The sequence below is a fragment of the Haliotis asinina genome, chromosome 16, assembly GCF_037392515.1.
Source record: "Haliotis asinina isolate JCU_RB_2024 chromosome 16, JCU_Hal_asi_v2, whole genome shotgun sequence".
NCBI lineage: Eukaryota > Metazoa > Mollusca > Gastropoda > Lepetellida > Haliotidae > Haliotis > Haliotis asinina.
In genome coordinates this window covers 4,274,486-4,284,788 of record NC_090295.1, presented here as the reverse complement: position 1 = coordinate 4,284,788, position 10,303 = coordinate 4,274,486, and the positions used below count along the sequence as shown (strand labels likewise).

Sequence of the window (10,303 nt, the reverse complement as noted above, 5' to 3'; positions counted from 1 at the left end):
GCTTGTGTTTCATTTTGAAACAGCTGATGTCAACACATGTTTATACTGGAGTTACATCTGAATGAATCACTGACATACAGTAACAATAAGGAGCCTGAAAGTATGGTGTAACAACAATTAAGATGATTCAGACAGCTATTATGAATTTATGATGTACGCACTTGGACAGAAACCTTCCAGTCAATATATCACAATATATATTGCAATATCTCTTAAATTACTGAAATATATCGCAATATGAAAATCATTGCAATCAGCAATATTCCAGTTATAAGGCGGCGGTGTGTAAATAATAAAGTCTGGACCAGACAATCCAGTGATGCAAATCATGGACATCGTATACAGTTTCCCTGCTACATCACGACAAGGGACTCCAGGAATTGGTTTCACACGCTAACGGGTACCCATATCGGGAACGCTGTATCCACTAGGCAGTCCCACCGTCCGATATTTGGGGATCTAGCAAACTAATTTGTTCCTCATGTGGGTAATGCGCGTCACGCTGAAATATGGGTTGTGTTTCCCACGTGGGTAAAACGCATGAAGTCCATTTCCGTTCCCCGCACGCAGCGATATTGTTGGGGTGTTGGTAAATGCGGCGTAAAACCAAACTCACTACTTTCACTTTGGTTTGACAGAAACGCAAGACCAGGCGTACGAATAGTTCCTAACGCCACACACACGCGCGCGCACCCACGCACACAGTTAACGTTATTTCAGTTTTCATCAGAAGCTTATAGTTTGAGGACATGGAGATACAGAATACAGATTCCTCACCTCGATAGTCTTAACAATGACGTGACTGATATTTTACGAGTGTTTCTAACAGCTGACCGTGGCATCGTGGTGTTGCTGACGCTTCAGGACAGTTTATCCCTCACTCACACATCAAAATACACCCACACACACATCATGCTAACGTCAATGTTCCTAATTATATTCCACTGTAAATCACTACATATGCAATTCTGAAAGAAATAACACACCAGACAAATTCAGAAATTGAAAATCCCTTTATACCATTTCAATTTACATTAACACAACCACATGTTTTTTACATTTTGAATTATGAGTTAAATAACAAATTGTTATAAAACTACAGATAAGTCAATTGGCAAAACCATCCTGATCACACTTAGATGGAGAGTGAGTGAGTGAGTGAGTTTAGTTTTACGTCGCACTTAGCAATATTCCAGCTATATGGCGACGGTCTGTAAATAATCGAGTCTGGACCAGACAATCCAGTGATCAACAACATGAGCATCGATCTGCGCAATGGGGAACCGATGACATGTGTCAACCAAGTCAGCGAGCCTGACCACCCGATCCCGTTAGTCGCCTCTTACGACAAGCATAGTCACCTTTTATGGCAAGCATGGGTTGCTGAAGGCCTATTCTACCCCGGACCTTCACGGGTCCTTAGATGGAGAGAATTATCACATACATGGGTGGTGGTGTGTGTTCTTGTGAGTTTGATTTCACACTGCTTTTAGCAATATTCTTTCAATATCAGGGCGGGGACACAAGAAATGGGCTCAACATATTGTACCCATATGGGGAATCGAACCCGGCTGTCGGGTGTGACGAGTGAATGCTTTAACCAATCAAACCCATGCCATCGGTGTGTGTCGAGCGACCAGGCTACCCACCCCCTGTTCTTGTGCATAGAGCCAACATCACATATTAGTTGAAGGTTAAGTCTGCTCTTTATGCTTAGTAGCTTGACTTCTGAGAGTTTCTAAGACTTCAGTCAGGGGCGTAGCTACCTTTAAAAACAGACTTAGCCATGATTGTTGCCGAAAAGGTTGGGCAAGTCCTCAACGTAATGGATACATAAAGCTTGGCAACCTATTGGACTTACACGAAAATATTGACTTGCTATGCGCCCATCAGTCCCGCACCAGAACAAAGCATCATGTAACATATGTGGTCTCACCTTAGGCAAGTCAGTTTGCCTCTGTTCACCCAGCAGTGAATGGGTACCTGGTGGGATAAGTCATGACTGTTAACTTTCTAGTACCTCACTGGCAGCTTCAGTTTATTGGGGTAAAAATGTCTGCAATCTGCATACAGCTTGTCTTCAGTGCCACCACGCACCTTGCACGCCCATATTTGGTGCTGCACAAACATACTAAATACATATATTCTAAATCTGAATATTTTTGTGTGTTTCAGAAAAATGCACATTTCCAATCTCTCTTTTAGTGCCACACTTCCTTGGAATGTTTACTTTTATCCAAAAATCCCAAATGCACAATCACAAAGGATGTAACAGCGTTTGTTCAGTTGAGCATAAAGTACTAGAGAGTACTAGAGAATGCCAATGGCAGTACTAAAGTGTCATTCATTAAGTCAAGTCGGTAATTAACGAGCTTATGCAGAGTGTAATAAGCATTTAATTGTCCATGAGTTAATTACTATTTATTTCATCAAAGGCCACAGGCATGTTGGGCATGACATCAAACCCTACACATCTGTAGGGATAACATAGCTTGAAACATGCAATGTCTATCAAAATATATCTTTAAAGGTGCTTGGACATTTGTTTTCAAAGATGTCTTCTAAAGGATGTAGTTAAAATATTTTGTACATTTTTTTCTCAAATCGACAAAAGCTACACATACAAATATAAGAGTAACCTATTTTTCAACATCTAGTAGTGGTGTGGTTTTATACCAGCAATCATTATCCAGATTTTGATGCAGTCGTCACATTTTGATGATTACGTCCAACTGGGATTCTGTCATCCATGTACGGTGACGGTTAGACCGACATTGTCATTCCTGTTCCAGTTTGGAATAATAGCTGGCAACAAGATGCTGGTAAAATAAGATGTGGTTACACATCTGGCAATCTTAAACAATCCTGGCATCAGGGCACAGTCTGACACATATCCAGACATCAGGAGACAGATTGGCACTTACCCTGGCATCAGGACACAGCCTGACACATATCCTGGCATCAGGACACAGTCTGACACACATATCCTGCAGCTTTGACCTGTCTATATAAGGACACGAACTTGGCAGCCCTGGTTGTGCTTGGGGCTACCAGCATGGTGGCAAAGTCTGTTTTGTTCAGTAAAGCGGGCACATGATAGTGGAGGTTTAATTTGTGAAGAAATCGAAGGACGAAGTCAAAACAGTTGTTGTCCTGTTCATGATAGCTGCAACAGAAGAGTGAGTAAGTGAGTGACATAATGTTACACCTACTTGTGTCCTCCACCTACTTGTGTTACCCTCCCTCCACGAAGCACTCCTCCACCTACCTTTGAGACCCCCCCAGCTAGCACTCCTCCACCTACCTGTGAGACCCCCCCAGCTAGCACTCCTCCACCTACCTGTGAGACCCAACCCTTTGCTAGCACACTTCCACCTACCTGTGAGACTCCCCCAGCTACCATTCCTCCACCTACCTGTGAGACCCCCCCCAGCTAGCACTCCTCCACCTACCTGTGAGACCCAACCCTTTGCTAGCACACTTCCACCTACCTGTGAGACTCCCCCAGCTACCATTCCTCCACCTACCTGTGAGACCCCCCCAGCTAGCACTCCTCCACCTACCTGTGAGACCCCCCCAGCTACCATTCCTCCACTGACCTGTGAGACCCCCCAGCTAGCGCCCCTCCACCTACCTGTGAGGCCCCCCAAGCTACCATTCCTCCACCCAAGTGTGAGATCCACCGCCATCTAGAACTCCTCAACCTACCTGTGACACCCCACCTTCAGCTAGCACTCCTCCACCTACCTGTGAGACCCAACCCTTTGCTAGCACACTTCCACCTACCTGTGAGACTCCCCCAGCTACCATTCCTCCACCTACCTGTGAGACCCCCCCCAGCTAGCACTCCTCCACCTACCTGTGAGACCCAACCCTTTGCTAGCACACTTCCACCTACCTGTGAGACCCCCCCAGCTACCATTCCTCCACCTACCTGTGAGACCCCCCCAGCTAGCACTCCTCCACCTACCTGTGAGACCCCCCCAGCTACCATTCCTCCACCTACCTGTGAGACTCCCCCAGCTAGCACTCTTCCACCTACCTGTGAGACCCCCCAGCTACCATTCCTCCACCCAAGTGTGAGATCCACCACCATCTAGAACTCCTCAACCTACCTGTGACACCCCACCTCCAGCTAGCACTCCTCCACCTACCTGTGAGACTCCCCCAGCTAGCACTCTTCCACCTACCTGTGAGACCCACCAGCTACCATTCCTCCACCCAAGTGTGAGATCCACCACCATCTAGAACTCCTCAACCTACCTGTGACACCCCACCTCCAGCTAGCACTTCTCCACCTACCCGTAGATCCATCCCCATCAAGCACTCCTCCACCTACCAGTGAGACCCCCCAGCTAGCACTCCTCCACCTACCTGTGAGACCCCCCCCCCAGCTACCATTCCTCCACCCAAGTGTGAGACCCACCCCCAGCTAGCACTCCTCTGCCTACCTGTGCGACCCATCCCCAGCTAGCACCCCTCCTCCACTGTGTGAGATATACCCCTAGCTAACACTCCTTCATCTACCTGTAGATCCATCCCCAGCTAGCACCCATACTCCATTGTGTGAGATATACCCCAGCTAGCACTCCTTCATCTACCTGTAGATCCATCCCCATCAAGCACTCCTCCACCCAAGTGTGAGATCCACCGTCAGCTAGATCTCCTCTACCTATCTCTAGATCCATCCCCATCAAGCAATCCTCCTCCCAAGCATGAGATCCACCCGCAGCTAGCACTCCTCCTCCCACGTGTGAGATCCACCCCCAGCTAACGCTCCTCCACCCATCTGTGAGACCCACCCCAGCTAAAACTCTTCCACATACCTGTGATACCCACCTCCAGGATGCATCCTCCACCTACCTGTGAGATCCCCAGCTGGACCTATCTGCAAACTGTGCTAAACACTGATCCCAGGGGCTGGCATCTATTTGAAGATCTGGCGCCAGCCTGACCTGAACACACTGAGGCCATGTGTTTCCAATGTGAAGTCCCTCCTCATCGAAGTCATGCACACAGCCTGCAGCAGAAATGCCAGCCTAAGAAAACTGACAAGATGCATTTGGCACTCTCCCTTCCAATTCTTGACGAGACAAGTATGAACACAGGGAATTTTCTGGGTCTCATCTTCTTTTTATTCCCCCACAATTGAAGAAAAAGAGGATGAAACAGAACATTCTCTATGTTCTTTGAATAGCAGCTTCCAAAATGCCAATCAAGCATTGAAGACAAGTTTGGTTTACTATAGATAGATTCTGTCATAGGCTGCTGTTTGGGACACAAACATGGTGTGCAGCAGGATATGTATCTCTTCTACCCATGGAACATCATGTCTGAGAGCTGTTTAACCCCTGAACAGGAAGGGCCTGTACAGGTGTGCCCCAGAACTGAAGACTCATAGCTATTCTATTCCAGGACCTCTTGGGTTGAGACCTACTCTATCCCACAGATGAGAACTTCATACTAAAGAACTCAGTGGTTTCACCAACAGTGGCTTTCTCAAGAGGGTATGACAGTTACCTGTTGAGTCTGTTAGCCCAATATGGAGATCAGCCTGGGGCGTGTAGTGTCTAAAACAGATAACACATTACAACAAGTTATTTAACACTAACCCTCAGCTGAAACAAGAGATTATTTATTGAATTGAGGAGGAAGGGGAGTGAAAAGAGATGATGATTATTTTAAGGGGGTCACCCATTTTGAAATGGGGAGGTAGAGAGTTCATCAACTGTGTACATATGCACTTGGGGGGTGGGTGGTGTCAGCATTTTTGAATATATAAATATTAAAGAATTGTGCTTAAAAATTGTGGGGGGTGGGGTGAGGGTTCACTGATTTTGTACACGACATGCAAGATGGGTCACTTACTTCATACATAAATTTTAATTCACATTGTACATCATCACACCCACCAGCTATGAGTTATAAATTGTCCTGTACAAGAGATTTTTAACCTACTGCCGATTAAAGAAACAAAGCATCATCTTTCGTCTAGGTGAATGACCTACCTTAGAAAGTCACCTAGTGTGGGCCGTAGTACAATACCCGAACTGACGCTGGAGGAGGTAATGAATGGGTAAGGCAGGGGATAGGGGGGTATTCTGCTCTCTGTTCTGTCTGTGTGTCCCCCACACAAGGGGCAGACCCGGGGGACACAGAAGCAGATGATGTTGACATCACGGCGGCAGTGCTGGAAACAACGTAGACCATCCTCGTCAATGTCCATCTTTGACTGTCCAATGGTCAGTTCTGCAGCAACAGAATACTTGTGTTAGCGCAACTCTAGCTATCGAGTACAAAAGTAAATATAAAGTGTGCAAAATCAGTCAGTAATGTCTGGGCTGCATTTAGGGATGAGTGCGTGTAAGTGTGTGTGTGTGATCGAGCATGCATTTATGAACATGTGTCAGTGTACGAAAGTGTGTGTTTCAGTGAGTGTAAGTGGGTATGTAAGTTGTGTGAGAAATAATTTTTGCTAGCCAGTTGGGCTTGCTGAAAGTTACAAGCCCACAAAATAATTCACTATCACCAAATCTGAATAAAGAAACTAAACAAAAGATTACAAAAATAGATGAGAGTAAGTTATTGTCGGCATGACACCAGTATCAACATTAAGCTACTAATATGAAGAACATTTTTATAAGGCCATAATCTTGCATGATATAAAAGTCTTTTATAACTTAACAAGTCAGTGAGAGTTATATATTTACAAAATGATCACATGAAAAATCACTAGTAAGTTGAGACAGTGAGTGGGCAGACTTACTGACCCAACTGGACTGTTACTAGCTACAAGCTAGCTGGCCAGTGATGACTCACTTATGGCCAACTACTGTATTTCTAATGTATGGTTGTCATGAAACTGTGGCCCAAACCAAAGCATGCACGTAAAGTGTTGAATGTTGGAAAAAATAGTGGATTAAAACCACTTTTTCACAGAATTGTTTTTTATACACCTACTTTCAAACAGACATTAATGTTTTTTGGGGGCCAGATTTGTTAAAATATACAAATAGGTTGATGAACCAGCGTCCTGATGGGAGGACAAGGAGGCATTTTTGTACAGATTACTTTTTCTGTTTCAAAGTATTGACATAACACTCTTTTAACGTTGTTTCTTAAGTGCTCCCCTTAAGAAAGGTACCTACAGCCGGTGAACATGACGAATGAATACTTAAACTGTTTTAGGGGCATTTTCAGAAGTTGCTGAGCTAAAGGTGAAGGAACAAGTTTTATGGATGATAAACTTCTTTATTTTCACAAGCATATGGGAGGACAAGGTGTAACAGTTTATATACAGGTACATGAGCTATAGCTGAGGAGATTAACAAGAATGAATGAATACTTGACACATACTTTTGGGTACAGACAATTGTGTGTGTGTCTGTGCGAGACACACTCTGTCACCGAGTATGCGTGCGCCTATGAGTGCGCATGAGCAGTTGTGAAATGCTTTCAGTAGTTTCAAAGAAGGATTTCCCTTGTAAACATCGTTTGTTATCGTTCTGTGCTCAAGAATACGTGTTTTATGTAGAACCACTCGCAATAATCGCAATAAATAGAATACATATCAAGGGAGGATTGCCAATTGATCTATTTTCTGCTTTCAATGAACTTTCACGAGGCAGTTCGTCACACAACACATCAGAAACACTCACACACTAGACGCTATGATGGCTCTCCTGTAAACTAGATCGGTAGATGACGAACATCACTTGATGTGATGGAGGGCGACCTCTAGGAGGGTTGGCGAGTACTAACGTTCGGGAATTTAATGATTAGCCAAGACGGCTTTTGTCTGAACACTTATAAATCTGCGATGTGTTTCCGATTTGTACTGCCAATGATTTCAAATGACACGAAAATGCACTGACCACGAAGACAACATGTGGTATTTGTTTACTTCCGTGATAGAACAAGGGACATAACTCTTCAACAGTATCGGGACTTGTCGACAAAGTAAAAATGATCAGCGGTAACATGCCCATAAATAGTTGAGTGAGTGAATGAGTTGGGTTTTACGTCGGTCTTAGCAACATTCCAGCAATATCGTGGCAGAGGACACTAGAAATGAGCTTCACACATTATGTCCATGTGGGGAATCGAACCGGGGTCTTCGGCGTGACGGGCGAACGCTTTAATCAGAAGGCTACTTCACCTCCCCTATAAACAGTTCAGTGCCTACTTTGTCGAAGCTCTCCTAGCGCTAAGATAGTCGTGAGTTAGTGCTAATGAATGGCACTTGCGAATATTTTAGCTCTATGAGAGCTTCGAAACTCTAGGCCCAGGTAAGTCAAGATCATGCAGTCACTTTCCAATGAGTGCTGAATACTGTATTCCTCTAATATGTCTAATGAGCGCTTATTTTTTCAGCGGATTTCCAGACGATGCACTTACTGTGTGAATTGCCGTAATTGTTAGTGAGCTGCTGTACTCCCGATGCTTATTAGAGACCCGGCGCGATCTTGATAGAGGAATTACGGTAATCGTCACCCATGGCAACTTTGTAAAGTCACACTCAACATTCTTTTCCCTAAAAAAATATATATGTGTATTGCAGGGGTTTCGTAATGTTTCTCTTGTACCACGAAGAATGTTTTGTTTTCTTTTTTTTGTGTGTAAAATAAATGAAAAGAGTTGGAGTTTCGATTAAAAAAACGCAAGACTCAACATAGCACCCTATCCTTGGCACAACATAACTACAAACTGATATGTGATGGCTACGTTTTCAAACTCCCTAGTCGTCCCATGTCGAGTATAGTTTATTTCTTTTCATTTCCATTAAACGACTGATCATAGTTGTTTTTAATCGTAAACCAAGTATAAATCAGTGAACCTAAAAACACTCTGTGTGTAGTTATATCAACTGGAATATTTACCAAATACTATATTGACAGAAAGATGGATGCACTATCTCACAACAGTCGAGTCTATCTATGAAATGCCAATCAAATCTACACATGCACCCATTCACATAGTCACAAAGGGCAGGGAACTATCAGTCTGTCTAACGGTTAACAGGGCGGTGGCGTAGCCAGGTGGTTAAAGCGTTCGCTCGTCACTCAAGACCCGGGTTCGATTCCCTATATAGGTACAGACCCGTGCCAGATAGTATTGACGTTGTTTCCATAGACTTACATGGTTAGTGTAGTATTAATAATTTTCATAAATTTAATTTTCGTAAGAACCAAATCAAATTTTGCATATTTGGGAGGAATCATCTTACCTATACAATCTCATAATTTCTGTGTATTTTCCCTTTGCTTATTTATCGAATGGCAACAAGTTAAACAACATATTATGTACAATGCCGAGGACGCATTCGGAAATTGATAAATGTGATGTCATTAGTTAAATAGTGGTCGGAAACCTGAACTGAAATTATGCGCACCGCGCAGAGATGATTTCACATTTGCTTGTCAAATTTTACATAGATTCATCTTAAATTCACTTCATGAAAATTATTTAAGTTACACTGAAATAACATGAAAGTGTATGAGAAGTACGTCAGGTGACCCAGTATAAGACGCAGGGGTCTGTACAATATGTAATTAGCTGGTATCCACCGCTCGAATGTTTCTAAAAGCGGACTAAAAGAAACCTCACTCACTCACGCACCCTAACAGCTAGCTGAAGGCTAGAGTAAACTGTGGTCTTTTTTATTGAGTCCCTGAAGTGGTTAAATACAACGAGCAGCAAAAGTCTTTGGTTCTTGCGGTACCTTTGATGATACAACAGGGCGGCGGGGTCGATGAACTGATATCGTTTTCTCGACGAAACTATATTACCTATCAACTGTTTCAGACTCACTAGTGTAAATGTAGCCACATCAACTGGCAGCTGTTCACATGCACAATATTTGTACATGCTTTTCAGCATTTCGATGCATTGTCCTCGTGCACTTCATCTGCCCAAGTTTCCAGTTTGTTCCCCCAAGTTAGTGGCGAAATTTATCTTCGATGTAACCATATATGTATATATATATGTGTGCGTGCGTGCGTGCGTGCGTGCGTGTGTGTGTGTGAGTGACATATAGTGAGTGTTTTACGTGAGTCTAAACGTTTGATGGGTAGTATACAACGCAAAGGTCACAAAGATCATGCAAAGGAAACGACAGAGATCAGGTGAACATAAAAAACCCGCCTCGACGAGACAATCCAGTGATCAACATCATGAGCATCGACCTACGCAGTTGCGTTACTATAGAGTTGACATCAGATCCTGTTAATCGCATTTCACGACATGATTGAGCTGCTGACATGATTGAGATCACTTCTAATGCGCATATTCGCGGGTAAGTCGT

General features: G+C 43.9%; 1 protein-coding gene across 2 annotated transcripts; it reads right to left on the bottom strand.

Moving 5' to 3' along the window:
- Positions 1-998: 998 nt before the first annotated feature.
- On the bottom strand, positions 999-7,920 carry LOC137268166 (MKRN2 opposite strand protein-like). 2 transcript variants are annotated; one of them, XM_067802699.1, is made up of 5 exons: positions 7,875-7,920; positions 6,009-6,249; positions 5,521-5,570; positions 4,864-5,020; positions 999-3,166 (listed from the first exon to the last, which is right to left on the bottom strand). In XM_067802699.1, the coding sequence occupies exons 2-5, from the start codon at positions 6,224-6,226 to the stop codon at positions 2,962-2,964; spliced, it is 630 nt and encodes a 209-aa protein (XP_067658800.1). In that variant the 5' UTR covers positions 6,227-6,249; positions 7,875-7,920; the 3' UTR covers positions 999-2,961. The 2 variants fall into 2 exon arrangements, with proteins under 2 accessions (XP_067658800.1, XP_067658799.1); XM_067802698.1 differs by having other exon boundaries at positions 7,659-7,904.
- Positions 7,921-10,303: the final 2,383 nt, after the last annotated feature.

What these genes read in the sequence shown, in the direction of transcription:
- LOC137268166 (XM_067802699.1), bottom strand. Translation starts at nt 6,226, where the DNA reads ATGGACATTGACGAGGATGGTCTACGTTGTTTCCAGCACTGCCGCCGT. An exon ending in TGGGCTAACAGACTCAACAG is followed by an intron (nt 5,021 to 5,520) that starts GTAACTGTCATA and finishes TTTCTGCTGCAG; the next exon opens with GCTGTGTGCATGACTTCGAT. An exon ending in TCCAGCTGGGGATCTCACAG is followed by an intron (nt 3,167 to 4,863) that starts GTAGGTGGAGGA and finishes CTTCTGTTGCAG; the next exon opens with CTATCATGAACAGGACAACA.